At 44.5% G+C, this 26,566-nt stretch overlaps 1 protein-coding gene across 3 annotated transcripts in view; it reads left to right on the forward strand.

Moving 5' to 3' along the window:
* Positions 1–26,566, forward strand: part of drosha (drosha ribonuclease III) — a 149,846-nt gene that overhangs the window by 78,703 nt on the left and 44,577 nt on the right. For 2 of the 3 annotated variants that reach the window (XM_033049036.1, XM_033049044.1), the window contains exons 22-25: positions 2,474–2,576; positions 11,513–11,583; positions 15,235–15,279; positions 23,261–23,418. In XM_033049036.1, coding sequence (XP_032904927.1) covers positions 2,474–2,576; positions 11,513–11,583; positions 15,235–15,279; positions 23,261–23,418 — 377 coding nt within the window. Of the gene's footprint in view, positions 1–2,473; positions 2,577–11,512; positions 11,584–15,234; positions 15,280–19,674; positions 19,753–23,260; positions 23,419–26,566 lie in introns of those variants that run through there. The other variant, XM_033049054.1, reaches the window with a different exon arrangement.

A 26,566-nucleotide genomic window follows, 5' to 3' on the forward strand; every position in this document is an offset into this window, starting at 1 on the left:
GGTCCCACACAATTTGAGCCGCCTTTCCTCGACACCCTTCGTCTCCCTCCGAGACGCAGTGAGGCGTGTCCTGTATGGGCTCCTCCTCCAAACCCTGCACTTCCTCGCCCTCGTCCACAGTCCGGACACCAAGTGGCGGTCGGTGTTCCCTTCCGGTCGCGAGGGGGGCCCCCGGTGGGGGTCCCTCTACGCAAGGATTCTCCCCCTGTACATTGGGGACCTGGGGTGGAGGGTATTGCACCGAGGTGTTCCCTGCAGCCTGTTTCTCTCGCGGTTCACAGACTCGCCAGCCGCCTGCCACTTTTGCGGCTGGAAGAGTCTGTGTACCACGTGTACATGGAGTGCGTGAGGCTGCAGCCACTGTTTCAATACCTAAAGGGGCTGCTCCTTGCCTTCTGGCTGCATTTTTCACCCACCATCCTTATCTTTGGACACCCTGTGCGTAGGGGAGAGGGTAGGGCTGAAGATGTCCTGGTTGGGTTGCTCCTGGGCCTGGCCAAGCTGGCCATCCGCGAGTCACGGCGCCAGACGGTGGAGGGCTCTACCCGAGCCAGCTGCCTGCCCCTTTTCGGGGGTTACGTCCGTGCCCGGGTGGGATTAGAAAGGGAATACGCCCTGTCTACGGGCACCCTGAGGGAGTTCCGGGACCGCTGGGCTCCGCAGGGTGTTGAATGTATCCTCAATAAGGATTGTATCATAGTTGTATAGTAGTTTATTACATGTTTGTATTGTATTATAGTGGTGGGTTCTGGCTTGTTTTATTGTAGTGTAATATTATTTTTTAATAATTGAATAAATTTTTATTATTAAAAAATAAATAAATAAATAAATAAATAAAAGCTGGCTACCAAGCTCACGGAACTGGGTCTCTGCGCATCCCTCTGCAATTGCATCCTCGACTTCCTCATCCACAGACCACAGTCTGTTCGAATTGGCAGAAATCATCTGATGGAAGAAACATTTCCTGTTTCTTAATTTCAGTGAATGAGGTCAACTATTATGACTATTTGTCCTAGATTCTGTAGCCAGCAGAAACACAATTTCAAACCTCTCAATGACATTATTGCATTTACCTTAAACATTAGAGCAAATAGGCCCATCCTATTTGATCTCTTTGCATGAAACAACACATGGACTCTGTAAATCAGTGGAAAATCACTTCATCTTAAAGGAAGTTTTCCTGCTTTACAAGTAAGGAAACTAAAATCTCACATGATTTCCAGTCTGTGGCCTCTGAATCATTTTCACATACACTCAGCGGTGGTACATTTAATAGTGCTTCTGTCTCTAGGTCAGAATGTTTAGTTTTAGTTTAAGTTTAGTTTATTGTCATGTGTTTAGTTTATTGTCAGGTACAATGAAAATATTTTGTTGCGTGCCAACCAGTCAGCAGAAAGACTACATAATTGCAGTCGAACCATCCACGGTGTACAGATACATAATGAAGTGAATAACATTTAGTGCAAGATAAAGTCCAGAAAAGTCTTCAATGATGTAGATTGTAGCTCAGAACCGCTCGCCAGTTGTCGATGTTTTAATTGGTATCAATTGCTGCTCCAGTGGCTTAAGCAGAACATAAAGACTCATGGTGCAGAAAAGTTGGCTGTATCAATCATAATAATATTAATAATAATTTTATTAATAAGGTTTATTAATTAAAAATTAATCTAGGATTACGACCGTTAATTTGGAGAAGAGTAGCGGGAATTTCTCACCCCACTCCTTGCCCCACCCCATGTCCTAATATTCATTAACCAGTGCCTAAATTAAACATGTGATCTGGCCTTTGCTATGCCCTACATTGCAATTGTGGCTGCATTTTGGAAATGGTTCATTGACTGTTAAATGCTTGAGTTGTTCTGAAAAGGAACTATTCAAATTCTGTTTTTTTAAATAAATCTATGTAAAGCTTGTGCAATGACCTTGCTACTGACCGTGATTTAACTATCACAATGAAGTTGGACATAAGTTGGTAGGTCAGTTTATTTAAATGTTTTATTGGTGCGGACAGTATTTAGATGGGTTTGATGGCATATTGTTGATTGAAAAAAATGGCAATATTTCTTAGGATTAGCTGTGAGGATCAAGGTGATGCCGTGGAGATCACATTTATAACCCATCGGTAAACACTTTGTGGTAGTAGAATGCTGCCTTGAACTGCCAATGATCTTTTACAATTGAGTGGTCTGCTTGAGGTCGAAAGGCCAAGCATCACATGCAAGTCGAGATTCATGTATTGGCCAAAATGGGTCGCTCTGTCAAATTCTCTTGCCCAGATCGATGAATTTTTCCATTGACCTAACAACTTTCTTCATTGTTCCCCAGAAATCAAGTGCACAGGACTGCATTTCTTTTGTGTTCACAACTTGGTGACCTCTTGCCTTTCTAGTGCTGTTCCAGAAACCCTGCCAGTTTTTAATGGATGTGCATTCAGAATAAATGTATTGATTTTGATTTTTGTTTCTTCCCATAGAAACTGGAATTGGATCGTTTTATGCTGTATGCCCATGGACCTGACCTCTGCAGAGAATCAGACCTGCGTCATGCCATGGCTAATTGTTTTGAAGCCCTAATAGGTAATTTAAAAAGGGTCTCACCAGTGCAATTGAACACTGAAGTTAGAGTTGCAACGCAGCCTAAAGAATTCGCTCTGAACTGTTTTCAATTTCAGGTTTATGGTTGTTGACGCTTTCCTTAAATTATGAATTTGGATGTCTTCTTTATTTCACGAGATTGCTATAATATTTTACTTGCCTTAGCAATGCAGGGAAAAATCACCATTTTGTTCCCATACCCCCCCCAACCCATCATCCTAGGCTGGTAGCATTTCTGGAGAGAAGGAATGGGTGATGTTTCGGGTCAAGACCCATCAGATTGAGAGTCAGGGGAGAGGGAGATATAGAGAGAGCTAGATAGGGCTCTTAAAAATAGCGGAGTCAGGGGATATGGGAAGAACGCAGGAACGGGGTACTGATTGGGGATGATCAGCCATGATCACATTGAATGGCGGTGCTGGCTCGAAGGGCCGAATGGCCTACTCCTGCACCTATTGTCTATTGAGATATGGAAGGGTTAGGTGCGAAAACAAGACATCAAAGGGGACGTCATAGGTTTTGCTGTAAACAAGCTGTGGTTAAAAAAATAATGTTAGAGCCTCATCTCTGAAAAACAACACATGAAAATCTGGCTCAGCCGTGGATTTTAGGATTAATAAATGTACCATTTATTAATGCCGTAAATTTTCATCATCCCTATAGTTAAACAGAATTACTGGAAACAATCAGCAAGTCCAGCAGTGTTTGTGAAAAGAGAAACAGAAATAATGTGTCAGGTCAATAAAGAGTATTCAAACTTGTTAACTATTAAATGTTACCTACTCTTTTTACAGTTGCTTCCTGATCTGCTGAGTGCCTCAGCATTTTATGTCTTATTTCAGATTTCCAATCATTTAAAATGTACTTCTCCAGCTATGTAATGCTTGGCATATTCTGGTCAAAAATGTGTTTAGCAGTGTATTCACGAGCTTTTAATCAGCATTTGTAGTTAGCCTAGAACCTTACTATGGTTGAGGACTTATGTTATTGGCGAGTGAAAACTTTCTTCAGTTGTTATGGTATTCATAAACATCCAACTAAACCAATTCTTACTTCTGTGATGACCATTATTGAGCACAGTTGCTAACTGATTAATGAATGTTGTGGCGGTCCCTGGGGGTTAGGCCACTCCTAGGGTCTTCCCCCTCGTCTCTTGAAGGACAGGGACGATTGTCTGCCCACGGGGTTTCCCAGGTCCTGCTCGCTGGGGTGCGGTGTGTTCTCGAGACTTCATTAAACTACTTCTGAACCTGCCTGGCGTCTGGCCTTTTCCTGACCTCGTCCAGGCCGCTACAACTGGTGACCCTGACGTGATTCGACCACGCACCCTTCGGCCCATCATTTTTGTGCCGAACATGATGTCAAGTTAAACTGATCTCATCTGCCTGTACATTATCTATATTCTTCTATCCTCTCACTTCCATGTGCTTACCCAAAAGCTTCTAAGTGCCACAATCATATCTGTCTCCCCCACCAAGCCTGGCAATGCATCCCAGGCCCCTACCATTCTGTGTAAAAATAAATCTTGCCCTGCATATCTCCATTAAACATTTCCCCCGATAGCTTATGGTGTTGGACATTTCCGACCGACCGGAAGCACCAACAGACGGCGACGTGTACGAAAGCACCGCCGGGGACGCAGAGGTGGGTTAAAGGCTAGGTTAGAGCTAGCCCCACACAGGCTAGCGATTCCTAGCCTTTTCCTCGCCAACGTGTGCTCACTGGCAAACAAAATGGACGAACTCCGGCTAAGGATCACCTCCCACAACTGGATCAAAGACTGCAACATCCTGATCTTCACGGAAACTTGGCTCAACATCGACATTCCTGATAGTGCCATCCAGCTAACGGGGCGTCATTTACTCCGAGCGGACAGGACATCAGACTCCGGTAAGACCAGAGGTGGGGGTCTGTGCATTTATGTAAATAAAGCATGGTGCACGGACTCCACCATCATCGAGAGTCACTGCTCAGCTAACTTTGAGTTCCTCTTGGTTAGATGCAGACCGTTCTATCTGCCCAGAGAGTTAACCTCCACTGTTGTGACTGCAGCCTATATCCCTCCTGATGCTAATGCCAAGCTTGCAATGGAAGAGCTGCATACTGCCATTAGCAAACAACAGACTCACAACCCCGAGGCAGCCTTCATTGTTGCGGGTGACTTCAATCACTCCAACCTGAAGATTGTACTCCCCAAATTCCACCAACATGTCTCCTTCGCCACTAGAGTAGACAAGACACTGGACAAAGTCTACACTAACATGGCTGAAGCTTACAAAGCCACCCCCCTCCCCCACCTTGGTCAGTCTGATCACCTCTCATTGATCCTGCTCCCTAAGTATTCCCCACTCATCAGACGGGTAAAACCCACTGTGAGGACAGTAAAAGTCTGGTCAGAGGAAGCGGACTCCACACTTCAGCAGTGTTTTGGAAACACTGACTGGAAGGCGTTTGCAGCCCAGGCCACCCTTGACTCCCACACGGACATTGATTCCTACACATCCTCTGTTCTGGACTTTATAAACTCCACCATCAATAGTGTCACCTCCCTCAAACGGGTGACCATATTCCCGAATCAGAAGCCATGGATGTACAGCGAGGTCAGGCTACTGCTGAAAGCACGGGACACCGCTTTCAGGTCAGGCGATGCTCGAGCCTACAGTTCATCCAGGGCTAACCTGAAGAGGGGCATCAAGAAGGCCAAGCACTGCCATAAGCTCAGGATTGAGGAGCACTTCAACAACAACTCCGACCCCCGACGCATGTGGCAAGGCATCCAGGCCATCACGGACTATAGACCCACCAACACCACCCCCACATCCAGCGACGCCTCCTTCCTTGAGCTTAACCACTTCTATGGCCGCTTCGACAGGGACAATCTAGAGACAGCCATCAAGGCTGTGCTACCTGCCGATCACCAACCCCTCACACTCACCCCCTACGACGTGTACGTGGCACTGAGTAGGACTAATGCACGTAAGGCCGCTGGCCCTGACGGCATCCCCGGGCGCGTCCTCAGGGCCTGTGCTGCGCAGCTGACAGACGTCTGGACTGACATCTTCAACCTGTCACTTGCCCAAGCAGTTGTCCCCACGTGCCTTAAAACCACCTCCATCGTGCCGGTGCCAAAACACTCCACTGCGGCAAGCCTCAACGACTTCCGCCCAGTTGCACTTACTCCCATCATCACCAAGTGCTTCGAGAGGCTGGTCCTGGCACACCTCAAAGGCTGCCTACCCCCCACATTGGATCCCTATCAGTTTGCCTACCGCAAGAACAGCAGTACGGAGGATGCCATCTCAATGGCACTTCACTCCGCCCTCTCCCACCTCGACAACAGAGCCACTTACATAAGAATGCTGTTCATTGATTACAGCTCAGCATTCAACACCATTATACCCTCTAAACTGATCACCAAACTCGGTAACCTGGGCATCGACCCCTCCCTCTGCACCTGGATACTGGACTTTCTAACCAACAGACCCCAGTCTGTTAGGTTAGACAAGCACACCTCTTCAACCCTCACCCTGAACACCGGCGTTCCACAGGGCTGTGTGCTGAGCCCCCTCCTCTACTCCCTCTTCACCTATGACTGCACACCTGTACATGGTACTAACACCATCATCAAGTATGCAGATGATTCAACGGTGATTGGCCTCATCAGCAACAACGATGAGTTGGCCTATAGGGAGGAGGTCCAGCTCCTAGCAGCATGGTGCGCTGACAACAACCTGGCCCTTAACTCCAAGAAGACCAAGGAGCTCATTGTAGACTTCAGGAAGTCTAGGGGCGGCACGCACACCCCCATCCACATCAACGGGACGGAGGTGGAACGTGTTTCCAGCTTCAGGTTCCTGGGGGTCAACATCTCCGATGACCTCTTTTGGACCCACAATACCTCAACTCTGGTCAAGAAGGCTCACCAGCGTCTCTTCTTCCTGAGGAGACTGAAGAAGGTCCATCTGTCTCCTCAGATTCTGGTGAACTTCTACCGCTGCACCATCGAGAGCATCCTTACCAACTGTATCACAGTATGGTATGGCAACTGCTCTGTCTCCGACCGGAAAGCACTGCAGAGGGTGGTGAAAATTGCCCAACGCATCACCGGTTCCTCGCTCCCCTCCATTGAGTCTGTCCAAAGCAAGCGTTGTCTGCGAAGGGCGCTCAGCATCGCCAAGGACTGCTCTCACCCCAACCATGGACTGTTTACCCTCCTACCATCCGCGAGGCGCTACAGGTCTCTCCGTTGCCGGACCAGCAGGTCCAGGAACAGTTTCTTCCCTGCGGCTGTCACACTACTCAACAATATACCTCGGTGACTGCCAATCCCCCCCCCACTCCTCCCACAGGAAAAACACTATGACTGTATACATGTAAATAGATTTATTTATTGAAATCATATTCTATGTCGCTCTCCAGGGAGATGCTAACTGCATTTCGTTGTCTCTGTACTGTACACTGACAATGACAATTAAAGTTGAATCTGAATCTGAATTTCCACCGCGCGATAAAGGTTCTTTCTGTCTACCCGATATGCCTTGCATAATGTTATATACGTCTACCAAGTCTCCTCGCAACATCCGACATTCCATAGATGCATTGTGGATTCTCACAATGTCCTTGTATTTCAGTATGAAAAAGAAGACGGCTATTACCAGATATTGTCCCACATTTTCATTGTTCAAATGTGGAATAGACAATCATTAAGTGCCCCCATGAACTGTGCAGCTTTCTGGGTCATTTCAAAGGGCAGTTCTGATTCAACTATTGTGATTCGAGGAGCTGGAGTCACAGGAAGGTCAGATTGAAGGACGTCAGTGACCTAATGAGATTTTACAGCACCCTGATGGTTTCGTAGTGATTATTACCAATGCCAGCGTTTTCCAGATTTAAATAATGAGTTGGATTTAAAGTAGCCAACTACCACGGTAGGATCCATACTCATGTCTCTGGTTCATTAGCCCAAGTACTGGAGAGTGAGAGTCATTTTATGATTACGCCACTCTTGCACTGATCTTTGAGCGTTGCAAGAAACATTAAATCACAGCTTGAAGTGCTTGACCTGTGAGAAATATGTTCATAAGTTATAGGAGCAGAAACAGGCCATTCGGCCCATCAAGTATACTCCGCCATTTAACCATGCCTGATCTATCTTTCCCTCTCAATCGCATTCTCTTGCCTTCTCCCCATAACTCCTGATAGGCCTTATACACCATTGGAGTGAGCTGAAATAGCTCAAGATGCTGCTCCCACCAAATTTCTTGTAAAAAGTCAGGAGGATGTGATTGGCAATACTCTTTGGTGATCTGATGTAATCATGAGACAAAATTGGGTTCTGCTTTACCTAAAGAGTATGTATTTTAGGTACATGACAGCCTACATTTGCGCGAATATCATCAACGCAAGAATGTCGAAATGAAATGCCAGATTGGTTGTATTATTTATCCCCTCTGGAAAAGAGAGTTTGGGGATTCTGTATGTGGCAGCAAAAGATGGAAATTGTGAACCTGTGATACTACTTCATAAGGTCATAAGTGATAGGAGCAGAATTAGGCCATTTTGCCCATTGAGTTTACTCCACCATTCAATCATGGCTGATCTACCTCCCTCCCATCCCCATTCTCCTGCCTTCTCCCCATAACTCCTAACATCCGTACTCAGCAACTAACCACATAACCCGTACTAATCCTCATTGGGATCCTTGATGTCTGGAGAAGAGGCAGAATGCTTAAACCTACGAGGGACTTTCTTGTTTAGATGTTCTTTATCTATTTGATATGACTTTGCCAGCAGGATTACTCTGAAGGTGGCTATGAGCTGCTTTGAGCACTGCGGTCTCTGGTGTAGGCACTCCAGTGCTGCTTGGAGTCTTGGGATTTAAACCAATGGTGTATTCCCAGTGGTGATTGGGAAGCTACTGTAGGATGTACATTCCAATGTGACTGTTGCCCTTGTCCTTTACACCATGTGGTTATTGTTGCCACCTTCAGTCACTGCAATCCTTTGCTTTTTTCCATCTGCACCACTTCAGTCAAGCTACCATTTGTACTGTGCGCTGTTGATTTTAAGATGGGCAGAGTAAATGGCAAAGGGTAGAGGTCAAAAGGAGACAAGATAGAGAGAGAAGACGATGAGTTAAATGTAATGCTAGGTGAGATATGGGAAGAGGGGAAAGACCAGGAGGTAAAAAAAGGGAATTGGAGATGAGTGTGTAAAGGATGGAGAAAGGAACGGGGGGGGGGGGGGGGGGGGGGGGGGGGGGGGGGCGGGGGGGTGTAGGAGATTATGGGGAAAAGTTGTGTGCACTGGGGCTAAGCAACCGCAAGAAATGCAACACCTGTCCCTTCACCTCCCCCCTCGACTCCATTCAAGGTCCCAAGCAGTCGTTCCAGGTGCGACAAAGGTTCACCTGTATCTCCTCCAACCTCATCTACTGCATCCGCTGCTCTAGATGTCAGCTCATTTGCATCGGTGAGACCAAGCGTAGGTTGGGCGATCGTTTCGCCGAACACCTCCGCTCAGTCCGCAATAGCCTACCTGACCTCCCGGTGGCTCAGCACTTCAACTCCCCCTCCCATTCCCAATCCGACCTCTCTGTCCTGGGTCTCCTCCATTGCCAGAGTGAGCAACAGCGGAAATTGGAGGAACAGCACCTCATATTCCGTCTGGGGTCCTTGCGTCCTTATGGCATTAACATTGAATTCTCCCAATTTGGCTAGCCCGTGCTGTCCCCTCCCCTTCCTTAACCCTCTAGCTGTCTCCTCCCACCCTCCCATCCGCCCGCCCTCGGGCTCCTCCTCCTCCTCCACTTTTCCTTCTTTCTTTCCCCACCCTCCATCAGTCTGAAGAAGGGTTTCGGCCCGAAACGTCGCCTATTTCCTTCGCTCCATAGATGCTGCTGCACCCGCTGAGTTTCCCCAGCAATTGTGTGTACCAGTGGAAAGAAAGGGTGGGTAGAGGGGGTACTACTTGAAATTGGAGAATCCAATGTTCATACTGTTGGTTTGGAAGATACCCATGCTGTTTCTTCAGTTTGTGTGTGGCCTCACTATGACAATGGACGAGGCCAAGGGTCAGTAGGGATTGGAAGTGGTTAGCAACGGTAAATCTAGCAAGCCCTAGTGGACAGACCACAAGTGCTCGGTGAAAAGGTTGCCTAATCTACACTTGATCTCACCGATGTAAAGGAGGCCACTTAGGGAACACTAAATGCAATAGACGAGGTTTACAGGGTTGCATGTGAACCTCTGCCTCACTTAGAAGGGCTGTAGTGGATTGTAAATGGAAGTGAGATTGGAGGTGTAGGGACAGGTGTTGCATCTCCTATTGTTGCAGGGGAAAGTATCCGGTGAGAGATGATTTGGTGGGAAGGAAGTGATCTTTACGGAAAACGGAAAGGGGTGAAGATGTGACTGGCGGAAATGTTGGAGAATGATGTGTTGGATGTGGAGGCAGTTGGGATGAAAGCTGAGGCCCAGGGAATTGGGGAGAGCAGCACTGCAGGGCACAGCAGAGACATGGGTGAGGCCTCGCCCACAGCAGCAGAGGGGAAACCACATTTACAATGGAAAGAAGACATCTCGATGTCTTGGAGTGGAAAGCCGCATCTTGGGAGAAGATGTAGTGGAGACAGAAAAATTGAAATTAAGGGATGACTTCTTTGCAAAGTGGGTAGAGATGTAGTCAAGGTAACCATGGAAGTGGGTGACTAGTAGATCACTGTCTCATTGTGCAACTTGCTGCAGGCACGGGTTTTCTAATTTATTTAGTAAATGTGGTTTCCTTTCTGTCATAGATTGATCCCTCACCCGTGTCTTCTCTGTGTCCTGTAGTTCTGCTCTTGATCCCCTCCCCCCCCCCCCCCCCCCCCCCCCCCAGACAGAATAAGGATAGAGGTCCCCTGGTCCTCACCTATCACCCCACCAGCCTCTACATCCAGCACATCATTCTCCAACATTTCCGTCACCTCCAACGTGATCCCGCCATCAGTCTCATCTTCCCAGCTTTGCCTCTTTCCGCATTTCCACAGAGACAGTACCCTCCACAACTGCTTGGTTCATTCATCTCTTCCCACCTAAATGTCCCCCTCCCCAGGTACTTTCCCCAGAAACCGCAGGAGCTGTAACACCTGGCCCTATATCTCCTCCACTGCCTCGATCCAGGGACCCCAGCAGTCCTTCCAGGGTGAGACAGAAGTTCACGTGCTCCTCCTCCAACCTCATCTGCTATATCTGGTGTTCCCAATGTGGCCTCCTGCACATCGGTGAGACCAAGCGAAGACTCTACAAAAGTTTAGCCAAATACTTTTGCTTGGTCCACCAAGGCCTGTGCAGCGACTGGATTGGAAACATTTTTACGGTGGATGATGTTGATTCTTTGCCAAAATTCTGAACCATTGCTGGATTAAGAGGGGAGAAAATTAAATTGTATTTTTCTCTTGCCATTCCATTTCACTGGCAGTGTTTTGCCTTTTGTGTGATGCTTTATGACACTGATTGCAGATGTGTCATTTGGTATGTTGAATGAATGAAATGTGAAAATCATGTCAGGGCTGGGTTAACTCATGGGGTGGACTGTAAATCAAGCCAAACAAATGCATACAGAGCTAAGTTTCAAGAGAGAAATTTTGGTAAGTGAGTCCATTGATTGGACATCAAAGTTGGACCACACTTTCTTGTGGGTAAATCCTTCTACTAGTGTACCTGATAATGATTTGTTTTAATTTCATACATTTAAGTTGTTATTTTATCAAGGAAAATTTGAATTTTATCATTTGCCATGCATTCGTTCTTTTAAACTGATTAATTATTGTAATTCTGAGGTAGTTAATTACTTTGGAGCCGTTATGACCATCTGCCTACTGTGATCTTTAGTTCTGTGTTCTAGTTTGTGTTTGATTTTGGATATTAATTTTGCAGGTGCTGTGTACTTGGAGGGTGGTCTGGAAGAAGGCAAGAACTTATTTGGTCGACTGCTGTTCAATGGCATGGTAATATATGCAATGCCCTTTGAACACCTTCCTCACTTGCTTTTAATAGCCTAATTTCTTAGAATCATTGTGCAAAGTTAGAATGCATTAATTGGCGCAGGTGCCATTTTTGGGGTTTTTGTTTCCCAAGAGAAATCTAATGGTTATTTTCTGAACAGTCGACTCCCTATCTGAGCAAAAATTTACTTTGAGGTAATCATTCTCTGCAGCTTTTTGTTTAACAGTAGTCTTGATGAACAAACAATTAGTTTTAAAGCAGTACCGGCTCTGCAATCAGTTGCTGCTCTGTTGCTAACATTGCTACAAATAGGTGTCTGCTTTAATTGTCAGGCTAGTAATTGGCAAATTAATGATGTCGTAAAAGAGAGACACAATAAAAGCTGCAGAAAAGTCCTGTGTAAATGTTAGCTGACCTTGCGGATGTTAACTGTGATTCTCCATTCATTCTGCTTAGCCTTGTCTTTTATTTATTCCTCTATGGAAAATGGGTTTTGTTGGCATTTATTGCCATTCCTAATTATAAAGGTGGTGACTAATTGCCTTGATGAATAGCATCTTGCTCTCTGACCACCACAGTGTAGTGTTGCAGTATTTACTGCAATGCTAGTAAAATATGTTAATGTCAGTGAGTAGTCATCACCAAAAAAACTGCAGTAGGGAGGTTGGGGTTAGCATCAAGCAGGAAATTAGGGATGCGTGTAGCAAAGGTACAGCATGGGTGACTTTAATCTACATATAGATTGGGCCTAGCAAATTGATAGCAGCACTGAGGAGGAAGATTTCCTGGAATGTATATGGGATGGGTTTTTTAAATGAAATATGTAGAAGAACCGCCTAGAAGGCAGGCCATCCTATTGTGTTATGAGGAAGGATTAGTTAGCGATCTTGTTGTGCAAAGCCCTTTGGGCAACAGTGACCATAATATGATGGAATTCTGCATTAGGATGGAGAGTGACATGGTTAAGTCAGAGACTATGGTCCTGAACTTTAAAAAAGGAGACTTTGAAGGTATGAGACGGGAATTGGCTAGGATAGACTGGCAAATTATACTTAAAGGGTTGAAGGTGGAAATGCAATGGCATAGATTTAAAGATCGCTGGGATGAACTCCAAAAATTATTCATCCCTGTCTGGCGAAAAAATAAAACGGGGAAGGCGGCTCAACCGTGGCTAACGTGAGAAATCAAGGAGAGTGTCAAATCCAAGGAAGAGGCATATATATTGGCCAGAGGAAGCAGCAAACCAGAGGACTGGGGGAAATTTAGAACTAAACGGAGGAGGACAAAGGGGTTCAAAAAGAGGGAGAAAAAAGAGCTTGAAAGAAAGCTTGCAGGGAATATAAAAACTGATTGTACAAGCTTCTTTAGATATGTAAAAAGGAAAAGATTAGTGAAGGCAAATGTAGGTCCGTTACAATCAGACAGGTGAATTTATAATGGGAAACAAGGAAATGGCAGAACAGTTAAACAAATACTTTGGTCCTGTCTTCACTAAGGAAGACACAAACCATCTCCCAGAAATACTAAGGGACTGAGGATCTAGTGGGAGGGAAGAACTGAAAGGAATCCGCATTATTCTGGAAATGGTGTTCGGTAAACTGTTGGGACTGAAGGCAGATAAATCCACAGGGCCTGATGGTCTGCATCCCAGAGTACTCAAGGAGGTGGCCCTAGAAATCGTGGATGCATTGGTGATCATTTTCCAATGTTCTCTCAACCCTGGATCAGTTCTTGTGGACTGGAGGGTAGCCAAAGTAACTCCACATTTTAAGAAAGGAGGGGGAGAGAAAATGGGGAAATATAGACCAGATAGCCTTACATATGTAGTGGTTAAGATGCTGGAGTCAATTGTTAAAGATGTTGTAGCAGCGCATTTGGAAAGAAGTGACAGGATCGGTCAAAGTCAGCATGGATTTATGAAGGGGAAATCATGCTTGACAAATCTTCTGGACATTTTTGAGGATGTAACAAGTAGAATGGATAAGGGAGAGCCAGTGGATGTGGTGTATTTAGACTTTCAAAAAGCCTTACACAAGGTCCCACACAAGAGATTAGTGTGCAAAATCAGAGCCATGGTATTGAGGGTAGGGTATTGACATGGATAGAGAACTGGTTGGCAGACAGGAAGCAAAGAGTAGGAATTAATGGGTTATTTTCAGAATGGCAGGCAGTGACTAGTTGGGTGCCGCAAGGCTTGGTGCTGGGACCCCAGTTATTTACAATGTATATTAACGATTTAGACGAGGGAATTAAATGTGACATCTTCAAATTTGCGGTTGACACAAAGCTGGGTGATAGTGTGAGCTGCGATGAGGATGCTATGAGGCTGCAGGGTGACTTGGATAGGTTGGGTGAGTGGGCAGATGCAGTATGATGTGGATAAATGTGAGGTTATCCACTATGGTGGCGAAGTTTCAGTTTGGGGCCCTTCTGCAGGCTGAAGAAGCATCATGACCCAAAACATCACCTATCTATTTTCTCCAGAGATGCTGCCAGACCCGCTGAGTTACTCCATCATTTTGTATCTATCTTTGGTATGAATCACATCTCCAGTTCCTGTTTATGCATTTGAGGAAGATTCAAGATTCAAGATTCAAGAGAGTTTATTGTCATGTGTCCCTGATAGGACAATGAAATTCTTGCTTTGCTTCAGCACAACAGAACATAGTAGGCATGACTACAAAACAGATCAGTGTGTCCATATACCATTATATAAATATATACACACATGAATAAATAAACTGATGAAGTGCAAATAACAGATAATGGGCTATTAATGTTCAGAGTTTTGTCAGAGCCAAGTTTAATAGCCTGATGGCTGTGGGGAAGTAGCTATTCCTGAACCTGGTCGTTGCAGTCTTTAGGCTCCTGTACCTTCTACCTGAAGGTAGCAGGGAGATAAGTGTATGGCCAGGATGGTGTGGGTCCTTGATGATACTGCCAGCCTTTTTGAGGCAGCGACTGCGATAGATCTGCATTAAGGGGGTCAGAGCCGATGGAAGGGAGGTCAGAGCCGATGATGGACTGGGCAGTGTTTACTACTTTTTGTAGTCTTTTCCTCTCCAAGGCGCTCAAGTTGCCGAACTAAGCCACAATGAATTTGTTTGTGAACTGGGACGGAATGGTAGGATATGTTGATGTAAACTGTGATTCCCCATTCATTTTGCTTAGCCTTGACTTTTATGCATTCATGTATGGAAAATCTGCTATCCCTAATTATAACGGTGGTGACAAGTTGGCAATAGGTGACAGTAGATGGTTGATTAGGTTGGACAAGTGAGGCTAATATGGAGCTAAAATCTGCGATGAATGTGTTGTGCAATTGGGTGTTTGCCGTTTTCTAAATAGTTTGTAATCTCTGAAAATGGCTTTGGTTTCTTGCCGCTGAGTTGCTGTTTGTATGTTTCCTTCATTACAATTACTTTACCCTGGCATATTGACATTTCTGTAATGAACAAACTCTAGGTTAATTGGTTCTGATTTTATTTCACATTTTCTTCTGCCTTTATTTTGATAGCACTATCGAATATTTAGGATTGGGTCAACATTAAAAATGGTGGTGTAACCTTTTGCTTTGCAGTGTGCCTACTGAGCAGTGTAAGTATTTGCGATCTATCCTCAGAATAATGACAAGACCTTTTCTATCCCTGCAGGATCTACGCGATGTGTGGCTTAATTACCCACTTCATCCTTTACAAGTAAGAGCCAGCTTCTCTCATTCTTCGTTGTGTAGCCTGTTTATTAGACTGGATGCTTCACTTATTCTTTGACTTCTACCTTATATGGTAGGGTATGTTGCTGCCTCATCTTGAAACTGTATTTAATTTGTTATTCTATAAATAGGAGTGAGTTTCAGTAAACCAAACCAAAAGTTGTTTCCTTTAAGGGTTGGGAGGGAGGGAGTACTACAGATGTAGGTAATGCAGAGCCAATTTATCTGTGTATAAAATGTGAGTGATATCTCTTCAGGCCAGGCCCGCTGGAAGGATGCTGAAGCATGCAGCACAGAAACAGGCCCTTCGGCCCAACACATCCATGTCGAACAAGATACCCATATAAGCCATTCCCATTTTGCTTGCATTTCCCATATCCCTCTAAACCTTTACTATTCTGTCAAATGTCTTTTAACTGATGTCAATATACTTGCCTCCACCACTTTGTCTGACATTTTGTTCCATATCTCTACCCCCATCCTATGTGTGAACAGGATGCCCCTCTGATCCCTTTGAAATCTTTCCCTTCTGATCTTAAACCTATGCCTTTTAGTTTTTGAGCTCCCCCCCCCCCTCCCATTCCCTGGGGGTAAAAGACTGTGAAATCACCTTAGCTTAGCATGTTCCTCATGATTATATACACCTCTATAACTATAATATGACCATCAGTCATATAATGATACAGAGTGGAAACAGGCCCTTCGGCCCAACTTGCCCACACTGGCCAACATGTCCCAGCTACACTAGTCCCACCTGCCAGCATTTGGTCCATATCCCACCAAACCTGTCCTATACATGAACCTGTCTAACTGTTTCTTAAATGTTGGGATAGTTCCTGCCTCAACTACCTCCTCTGGCAGCTCTCTCCCCCTCTCTCCATCCCACCTCCTTCCCAGTTCTCTGACCTGTCTGACTGTCTCTGATTACATTTTATCTCTGTTTGCTTTGTTGTTACCTTTTCCCAGCTAACAATTTACTTGAGCTGCATCCCCCTTGTCTTGTCTTTATTTATTTAGTTTATTTTTATTTAGTTTTTTTCTTGTTTTTTTCTTCTTCTTTTTTCACAGCAATTTGCATACATACAATGATAACAGACAGTGACAGTCAAGGCATAATTGCGCAACAGTATGTAAGCGGTCCTCAAAGCCCTTACCCTTACCCATCTTCAACCCACCCGAATCAGGTCGGATCCAAACGGGTACAAACAACACTCACATACATACACATCCACACAAATATGGTAAGATAAACTAAACAAAAAGTACTAAAAAAAAAAAAGGGGGGGGTCACTAATAACAGTAAATAAGTAAGTAATTAAATAAATAAGTGTGGGGAGGGGGGGTTTAAGGGGAGAGCAGTTGCAGTAGAGCAGAACAATGGTGGAGAGCACTCAGTCCTCTTCCGAGTCTGGGGACAAGTTGAGAGAGTTAACAAGTTCCAAGAAAGGGTTCCATGTATCTAGGAATGTCTTGGTAGAGCCTTTGAGAGAGAACCTAAGTTTTTCAAGCTTTAAATTGTAAAGCACCTCCTTAATCCAGCGGGTGTGTGTCGGGGGACAGGTGAGCCTCCAGTTAAGCAAGATCAGTCTCCGGGCTAACAAGGTTGTAAAAGCTAGAACCCGTTTCACCGCAACAGAGAGGTTGGTGTTGGGAGGGGTACCGAAAATGGCTGACAGTGGGTTTGGAGGAATAGTCTGGCCGTAGCCTCTGCTTATCAAGTCGAAAGCAGTCCTCCAAAAGGCTGCTAGCTTAGGGCAAGACCAAAACATATGGCTATGGTTGGCAGGAGATTGATTACATCTGTTGCAGGTGTCCCTAACAGCGGGGTAAATTCTAGATAATCTTGCATTTGTGTAATGGACTTTGTGAAGGACTTTACATTGGATTAGGCCATGATGGGCACATATGGAGGAAGAATGGGTCAAGACCAAGGCAGAGTCCCATTGCTGGTCTGTTAGTTTCGTATTCAGCTCACCCTCCCACGCAGCTTTTAATGAGGTATGAGGTTTCAATATAACCGACCCTAACAAGTTATACAAAACAGAGATGCATTTCTTCCGGTTGGGTTCTAGAGCTAGGATGGTATCGGTCAGGGTTTCAGGGGGGCAATTTGGGAAATGGGGGAATGTCTTCTTCACAAAATCCCTAATCTGGAAAAAACGAAAAAGGTGGGAGTTTGGGAGGCTATAGTTGGACGAGAGCTCCGCAAAAGACGCAAAGATGCCATCCTTGTATAGGTTTTTGACACTACTGATACCGTTGCTATGCCAGGTTTTGAATGCGTGGTCTGTACTTGAAGGTTTAAAGATGTGGTTTTTAAGCAGTGGGATCAAGATGGAAGGGCCTTGTAAACCGAAGTTTTTCCTGAGTTGACTCCATATCTTGAGCGAGAGGGACGCAATTGGGCCTGCACCCACAGATGTTATAGGAAGGGGGAGTTGGGAGCATAGGACAGACCGCAACGGGAGATGTGAACTCGCCTTTTCCATGTGTACCCAGGTCGGTAGCTGGTCGCAATCATCATTCATCCAGTACAGGAGTTTTTGCAAGTTAGCTGCCCAATAGTATCGCCTAAAGCCAGGAAGTGCCAAACCGCCGTCAATCTTAGGAGACTGCAGTATCGCCTTTCGGATTCTAGCCGGTTTGCTACCCCATAAAAATTTAGATATTGTCCTTTCTAATTTATCAAAAAAAGATTTAGTGATAAGTATAGGGACGTGCTGGAAAAGATACAGGAATTTGGGTAGGACGACCCCCTTGTCTTGTTTTCACGCCATACAATTCAATTTCAATTCAAGTTTATTGGTCACATACTCAATTATACAGGTATAACCAGTAGTGAAATGCTTAAGTGCCTGTCCGGCGACACTCAGTCCTCGTTCACTTCATACACTTCCTTATCTCTGTACCTCCCTCTCCCCTGAATTTCACTGAAGAAGGGACTCAAACCGAAACGTCACCCATTACTTCTAATCAGTGACGCTGCCTGTCCCACTGAGTTACTCAGCATTTTGTGTCTATATTCGGTTTAAACTAGCATCTGTAGTTCCTTCCTACACAGTTGTTTCCAGGACTTTCTTTCAAAAGTCATGAATATTTTATTGTCAAAAGTACAGACAATGGAACACTGAAATTCTTACTTGCAGCAGAATAACAGGCCTGTAAACAGTAGTCAGAGATAAAATAATGAACAAAAAATAACTAAAAACTCTAGTATTAGTGCAAAAAGCCTGAAGTCAATACAATACAATACAATACGGTTTATTTGTCACATTGCACATAAGTCCTTAGTGCAACCAAGACAATTCATAATTTAGTTAGTGTTTAGTCAAGTTCAAGAACCTGATGGCGATGAGAAAGCTGGAAGTCACCGTTTTCAGACTCCTAGAAGTAGTCTAGGAGTTAAGAAGCAGGCTCGCAGATAGAAGTGAAGTGGCCAGGGTGGTATGTCTTTGATGTTGTTGGCTGCCTTTTTTGAGGCAGTGCCTCCTGTAGATCCCTTCAATAGTGGGGAGGTCAGTGCCCCTGTCAGACCTGGCAGTGTCGACCACTTTTGTGATCTCCTCTGTTCCTGGGCGTTCAAGTCACCGAACCAGGCCGTGATGCAACCAGTCAATGTACTCTACCGTTCAGCTGTGGAAGTTCAAGAGAGCATTTATTGACAAACTGAATCTCCTCGGTGTTCTAAAGAAGTCAAGGCATTGATTGACTCCCTTGATGATTGCGTCAATATGCTGGGCCCAGGACAGATCTTCAGAGTTTTTATTTCAAAGTTCCAACATTCACAGTTTCATGCTGTTCAAAGAAATGCAAATCCTTTACTTATCTGTCTGGCTATAGATTGTAATAGCAGCTATGAGTCCCTAAGTGGCACTGTGCAGCCACAAAACAAATAGATAGTTTTAAATTTCATACGGTACTGGACACTGCTGGATAGTCCACTCAGTTAGGGAGAAAATTATATTCCCTGGGCTTCAGAGGAGAATTTCCCGCAGGCCACCGAATAAAAGAGAATTGTGAGCTAATGAGATTTTTTTTCCCTCATCAACAACAAAGTTGACGCCATTCCTGATGGCATTTAGGCTAGGTAAAAGGAAAAACTGTGGCTAGCTGTTATAATACATGTATTGTGCGGTCCATCATTTGGGCTAAAAGGTTGGAGCTGCACAAGAATTGTCCAGGCACAAAAGTGTGAACGAGAAGGTATTTTTGAATAACATTTTCTCTTATTTTATGTGGATGATTTTTCTTTCTCATCTGTTAAGAGAGTGCTGTGAATTCTCCAAGGACAATTGCTCAGGGATAAGATATCCAGTTTTCTGATGTTACTTCTCATTGTGTCACATAGTTAAAAGACAAATACACATCCCACATTCCACAGGAATGTCCATATCCTCTCAACAAACCAAAAGGGGATCGTTTGATGCCAAGGGAGGTCAGGTGAGGGAATCCTCATTGTTGGCAGTTGTTGATTTTCTGGTGGTAGTGCACTGTGTTGAGTGGGAGGCTGATAAGTCACGAGGAATGACTAATCAACTTAATTGGAAAGAGGCTTGTTGGAGCAGATTCATGGCGGGGGAGGGGGAGGCAGGAGGTGGGAAACCAGATACAGCTACATCCCATATCCGCTCTGCTAATACACCCCCTTCTCCAAACCCCCTCCCCACATCCACACATCCAAGCCAAACACATTTTTGAGTCATAGGATACCAGGGTTGTTAGCCCAACAGTGTGAAATGAGGTGTTCTTCATTTACTCTCCCACAACATCCAGCAGGGTCAGCCTAGTGGTGGTCATCAAGTGGTGATTTGATCGAAGCTTGGTTTTGGAAAGCAACTGACCTAATGGAAGAGACAAATATTTCCAGCTTGTGAAGGGTGTCTCAGGCAAAAAGTAGCTGTTTTGGGAGTGAAATTAAAGCTTTCTCCCTCAGAAAGCTCAAGAAATTTAATTGTGAAATGTGTACGTTTATGAATAGGAATTTTACTTTCATTACTTTATCATTGCCATTGGGAGCTTGAACCTTCACGGTCAGTCTTGAAATGGTGATGGTGACCCCATCTTTCAGGACTTAACTCCTGTTCTGCTTTCTGTATCTCCATGACTGTGTAGCCATATCTTTCATTCATTTGTTCTACATCTCTCTCTATCACTGTCTATATCTCTCATTTCCCTTTCCCGTGACTTTCAGTCTGAAGAAGGGTCTCGACTCGTAACATCACCCATTCCTTCCCTCCAGAGCTACTGTTTGTCCCGCTGAGTTACGCCAACATTTTGTGTCTGCCCAGGGAGGTAGTTGAGGCAGGTACTAAACCAACATTTAAATGATATTTGGGCTGGTACATATATTGGAAATGTTAAAGGGGGATTTGGTCCAAATGCAGGCAGGTGGGACTAGTGTAGATGGAGCATCTCGGTTGGCATGGGCAAGTTGGGCCTGTTTCCATGCTGCATTACACTCGTGACTCCCTTGGTATGACTGGCACAATAAAAGTGAGAGAAGGTGCAGCCAAGGCAGTTGCATGCAAATGGACATCAATCGCATTGAATGATGGAATCATTCGGCCTGGCTGACATGACTGCGGGCACAGGTTATTCTCTCCATCTGATTAGAGCAAGCAGCTCTGACCTAGTGGACTGCAGCATGGTGTATTGTTGCAGTATGTCAGTTCCCTGCCAGTGAAACGTTACCTTTGAAATCCAGTGTCGCTTGTGTCGGTGAGCTCTGCACTCATTCACCTGCCCGATTAAAATTCTGCACTGAGTGCTGCGCATTGTTAAAAGCAGCATGTTTATTTATTATATGTATAGATCTCCAAATTTATCTCATCTTTGTTTTTCTGTTCCCAGCACAACATTTATCCTTTAGCATTTCTCGTTGGATCATAAAGCTTTTTCTCACAATGCTTGCGAGGAGGTTCCATTGTGGTCTTGCAAAATTAACATGCAGCAATTGCTTAATGAAATCAATGAACCATTTCTGGGTCATGACAATATCCGTGGATGTTACCACAACTTCCCCAAACACCTCGCATGCAGTAATCCCTTCAGGTGTCTCTCCAGCCTTTTTGACCCCACTCCAAATCAGGGAAAACAACAAAAATCAATTGCAATTATACCAAGCAGGAAGTAAAGTGTTTCAGAGATAATTGCAATTCTTTTGCAATATTTAATTTTTGAGTCTGACTGACGACAAGGTGAATTTTATGGTAACAGCTGGGAAGAAAGTCATCCCTGAATCAGGAGGTATGCATTTTCACAGTACTGTATCTCTCTTGCCTGATGGGAGAGGGGAGAAGAGGGTGAGACTCATCCTTGATTATGCTGATGGCTTTGCATGAAGTGTAGATGGAGTCAATGCAAGGGAGGTTAGTTTGCGTGTTGGTCTGGGCTGTGTCCACAATTCTCTGCAATTTAGTGTGGTCTTGGATTGAGCTGTTCCCAAACCACGCTGCGATGCATCTCGATCAAATGCTTTCTAATACGCGTCTGTAGAAGTTGGTGAAAATTCTTGGGGACATGCCGAACTTCCTAAGCTTTAAGGAAGTAGAGGAGTTGGTGTGCTTTCTTAGCCATTGCTTCGATTTGGCTGATCTAGGACAAGTTGCTGATGATATTTACTTCGAGGAACTTGAAGCTTTCAACCATTACATTATTGCAATGCAAGTGATAGATGGAGCAGCTATTCAATATTAATAGTCTGGCAGATTGTCAACTGGACATGGCACTTCCGGTGGAGTCTTTCCCTTTGGAAGGAGATGTGAAGATTTGGCTCTGACTAATGAAAGGATGCAAAGCTGTGAAATAGTGAGAATGTTGCTGGGGCTGACTGCTGTCACTGAGCTGGATGAAGTGCTGATAGAGAAAATACTCGGTGTGTTACATTATGTTGGGATGGTTTAGATATTTTTATACAGAGTCGCATTAGGTCCTGCCATTGAATTAGACTGGGCATAGGATCACTATGAGTGCTGAACTTCACGGTTCACAGAATACAGTGGACGACATCATCGGGAGCTCGAGTTCTGTTTTCCGGAGCTCCCACAACTACAGCTGCGTCCGCTGGACTGGAGGACGGCAGCTTCGGCATCTTCGACCACCCCGGGCCGCGGAGCTTGAACCGGCCCGTTTGCGGAGCACGGATTCAGCCGCGGGACTTACCTACCATCACCCGGTGGGATCACAACATCGGAGGCTTGGATTGCCTCAACGCAGAGGGCGAGCAAGGAGGGAAGAGACAATGACTTTGGGACTTTAAACTGTGTTGAGTGTTTGTTATTTATTCTATGTTATGACTGCAGGCTAAACCATTTTGTTGCACTGAAAAGTGCAATGACAATAAATTGAATCAAATCAATACATATTCTGTATATTGATATCTCAAAGATATCTTGGCCTTTCAGTTGTCTACTAACTAACTAGTGACAATGGTTAGGGTAGGGGATGGGGGCAGATGAAGTGGCTGTTAGCATTCCAGATTCCACCATAACACAATGATGAAAAAACAGTGTTAAGTCCAGTCCTCGCCCGCAAATTTATAAATTGAATTATTTTGCTTTGTCACGTCCACAGTTGTTTCTCAGCTGGTGATTAACTGACCACTGTGTCTGACCAACTGGGAACGTTCTCAAAAACATTTCCTCACAATGGTCGGCTCTTCTGCTAATTGGTCGTACAAAGAAAAGCAGCTTTTCTTCCAACTCCGTTACTGCAGATAGATCAATGGTCACAATAGTTAAAAAGCCCCTTGTTAACTGCGATCCCGCATGAAGGATGTGTAACTTGTCTATCTTTCTCCTCCCTTGTCAGGCATCAAGCTTCAACTAATCCAGAATTCACACGTCCGACTGAAGAAAGTTGGCCAATATCTAGGTCGATGATGTTTGTCTAATTTGATGCATTAAAATGTGATCACTTTACTGGGATTATCGATAAAAAAAATAAAGTATTTTTCCGCTTTTTATCAGCTGCAGGAATCAAAATCAGACAGGCCTTTGATTGACACGTCTCCTGTTCTGAAGAAACTGACAGATTTTGAAGAGACAATTGGAGTGAATTTTATCCACATTCGGCTCCTGGCACGAGCCTTCACTTTGCGCACTGTTGGATTTAATCATCTAACTCTGTGAGTTCACTACATTCTGCTCTGTCTCCAGAATAAGTGTAACAGCTGTCTTATTTTGAGCTAAGCTCTAATATCTTCCAATTTTACATTTCTGTTCAAGGTATATTTTCACCATGGACTTGTCCTGAACTCTGCTTCCTGTCGAAATGTGTCAGTCATTTAAATTTTGCTCAAAGATCTTGCTGTTCTGCCCTTCACTTAGGCCTATGTTCTGGCTTCTGCTCCACATTCTTTCCCTCCCCACCCTCCCCCACATCCCTGCAGATGTGCCCTCATTTCCTCACTCTCCCAGCATTTGATTATTTGAATTGTTTGTTTCACTCCTTCCCCCATTTCCAGGACAAGCACTCGATTTCCACCCCCTCCCTCTCCCCTGAGTGCCAAGGCGCACACTTGATCTCTCCCTCCCCTGGGAGACGTTTTACCCCGAGTGCATCTTCAATCTTGCCCCCCTCCCTTCTGATGCATACCTTGCCCAAGGTGTGCACTTAGTACCCATGCCTTCCCTTCCCTCCACAAAGACCTGTGCATGACTTGATCTCCCATACAGTGGTGCCTTCTCATTTTGTTCTCCAACCTCTCCCCTAACCCGGTCGTGTGCTTGCCCCAGATTCCCCCTCCCATGCACCAGTGGTGGCATCTCAACTCGGTCCCTTACTGGGAAATGTTACAGTAATTTATTTTTCCTGTGCTCTTTAAATATTTGCTGTTTTCTGAGTAAATTGACTTTGTAGTAGATAGTTTTCAGGCTCCTAATCGCAAATCTAACCAGCTAGTTAAAGCAGTGTTATTTTAAAAATATTTTGTATTTCAAAACAAAACCCTGATTTCGCAAGGAGAGGATTACCTCTGTGGTAATGGGTTTTCACACAGCAGCAGTGAGAGCAGTTTAAGTAATTTAGTTATTAGTTTAGATTAGAGATACAGCACGGAAACAGGCCCTTAGGCCCACTGCGTCCGTGTCGACCAGCGATCCCCGCACATTAACACTATCTACACACACCCGGACCAATTTTACACATAGCAAGCCAAATTACCAACACACCTGTACGTCTTTGGAGTGTGGTAGGAAACCGAACATCTTGGAGCGAACCCACGCAGTCAGGGGAAGAACGTACAGACTCTGTACAGACAGCACCCGTAGTCGGGATTGAACCCGGATCTCTGGTGCTGCAAGTGCTGTCAGACAGCAATGCTACCGCTGCGCCACCATGCTGCCCTATGGGATTACAATTCTTTCCCTGATTTTCTCGCACTCCACCTGCTGTGATTTGAGCCATTGGCAGCTCCAAGTATGTTTGTGAACTTCAGCCCTGAACCATTAAGCAATGAGTAAATGCACGAGATGGTGTGTGCATATTTGTTTGGAAAAATCAATTTAATTTATGGTTTGGTTCCACTGGAAAATATATTTTCCGTATCCCTGTAATTCTACTGAAATCAGTAATAAATCATTCAGAGCTATCATAGGTAATTCTGATGATAGGTGCCAAAGGTTTATTTTGCTGTCAAATAGCATCAGAATGAATCCAAAATATCTACTGCATGTGGCGGCAGTTAGGTGTCGTACTAAACATATTGCTGAATGTTTTTCTGTGGGAATTATGGTTTGATGCATTAATGATACAGAACTGAAAAGGGTCCATTTTCTTGTCTGAAGAGCTAGTGTGAAATTGTCTGCCGAGGATAAGAATTGACGTCAGTGGCTTTGAATATCTCTTTTATGAAATAACAAGCTAGGATGTGCCCTCTCTCCCACTTTGCGTGCCTCCTCACTGAGATATTTATGCACCCAATTAAAGGTGAAGATTGGAAGTTGGTTTGAGTAGAAGGTGAGGGGGTGGGTGCTGGCAAAAAGAATAAACATTCATGGTGAGGAATGTGGATTTCCATGTGAACCTGGAAATGCGTCTTTATTCTTTAATGGCTAACTGTGGCTGTAGTCTCACATGTGAAATAGAGGTAATGTCAACTCTGACATCTAAGTGACTCAAGCCGATGTCTTGGAAATGACTGAACCCTACACACAATGTTGAAACTTTCTTTACTGGCAGCTGCGTGGTTGGTTTCCCTGCTTTGTTTGTGCTCACTGATTTGTACAATAGAATTGATCTCTCATGTGTCATAAGCATTCAGCTCACCCTGACTTGACTGTGCTGAAATGATGCAGCTGGTTTTGTCTCAATCTGCAATGTTTTATTTTAGCTGCAGCATTGCGTTTGTCAGGGTTATTTTTTGATCTTGTAGCACCAGCTAAATAAAAACAGAACTGCAGCAAGATCCATGAGGTTCGAGAGGTTAGAAGCCCATTCTTGCAACTTGTGGCTTAATGCTCCAGGACAGGACATACGAGATGCTAATCTGAGGTGTATGTAAGAGGTCCGTTGGTACTTTTAAAGAAAAGATATCTTATTCATGATATCCCGTCCATTATTTTCCCCTCCCCCAACATCACAAAAGCAATCCACACCGCTAAAAAACACTTTAGCACGTTGATATTTGTTTGAGCTTTTTGTGTATAAATTAGCTACAGAATTCCCTACATTTTAACAATGACTTTTTAAAAGTGCATTGTTAATCGTAAAACCCTTTAAGATTCCTTGAACTGAATGTAAAGGCACAATATACTGTAAATACGAGCCACAGTCTTCAGCTTGGCATTTGTTGTTCCATAGTTTGCATTGACATCAGTTTTACAATAGCACGACACATAAACTTTATAGAGTGTTTCAACCCTAGATATGCCGTGAAGTCCTTAAGGAGTCAAGAGTCAAGTCAAGAGTGTTTAATAGTCATATGTTCCGAAATGGAACAATTGCATTCTTACTTGCAGCAGCACAACAGATATATAAACATGGTACTCTGTAAACACCATCATACCCCTGTCCCACTTAGGAAACATGAACGGAAACCTCTGGAGACTTTGCGCCCCACCCAAGGTTTCCGTGCGGTTCCCGGAGGTTTTTGTCAGTCTCCCTAATAGTCGAAAGTGGTTTCCGCTTCTTCGATGTTCTGGCGATTATTTCAAAAAATTCAAAACCGGCCGCGACTAAAAATAGGTTGCCATTTTAAAAATCGGTAATTTTTTAATCGAATCCGGTTGCGATGCTAGTTGAAGGTGGTTGCCGGAGGTTGCAGGTGGTTGTCG

This window comes from Amblyraja radiata, chromosome 2, assembly GCF_010909765.2.
Source record: "Amblyraja radiata isolate CabotCenter1 chromosome 2, sAmbRad1.1.pri, whole genome shotgun sequence".
NCBI classification, from domain to species: domain Eukaryota; kingdom Metazoa; phylum Chordata; class Chondrichthyes; order Rajiformes; family Rajidae; genus Amblyraja; species Amblyraja radiata.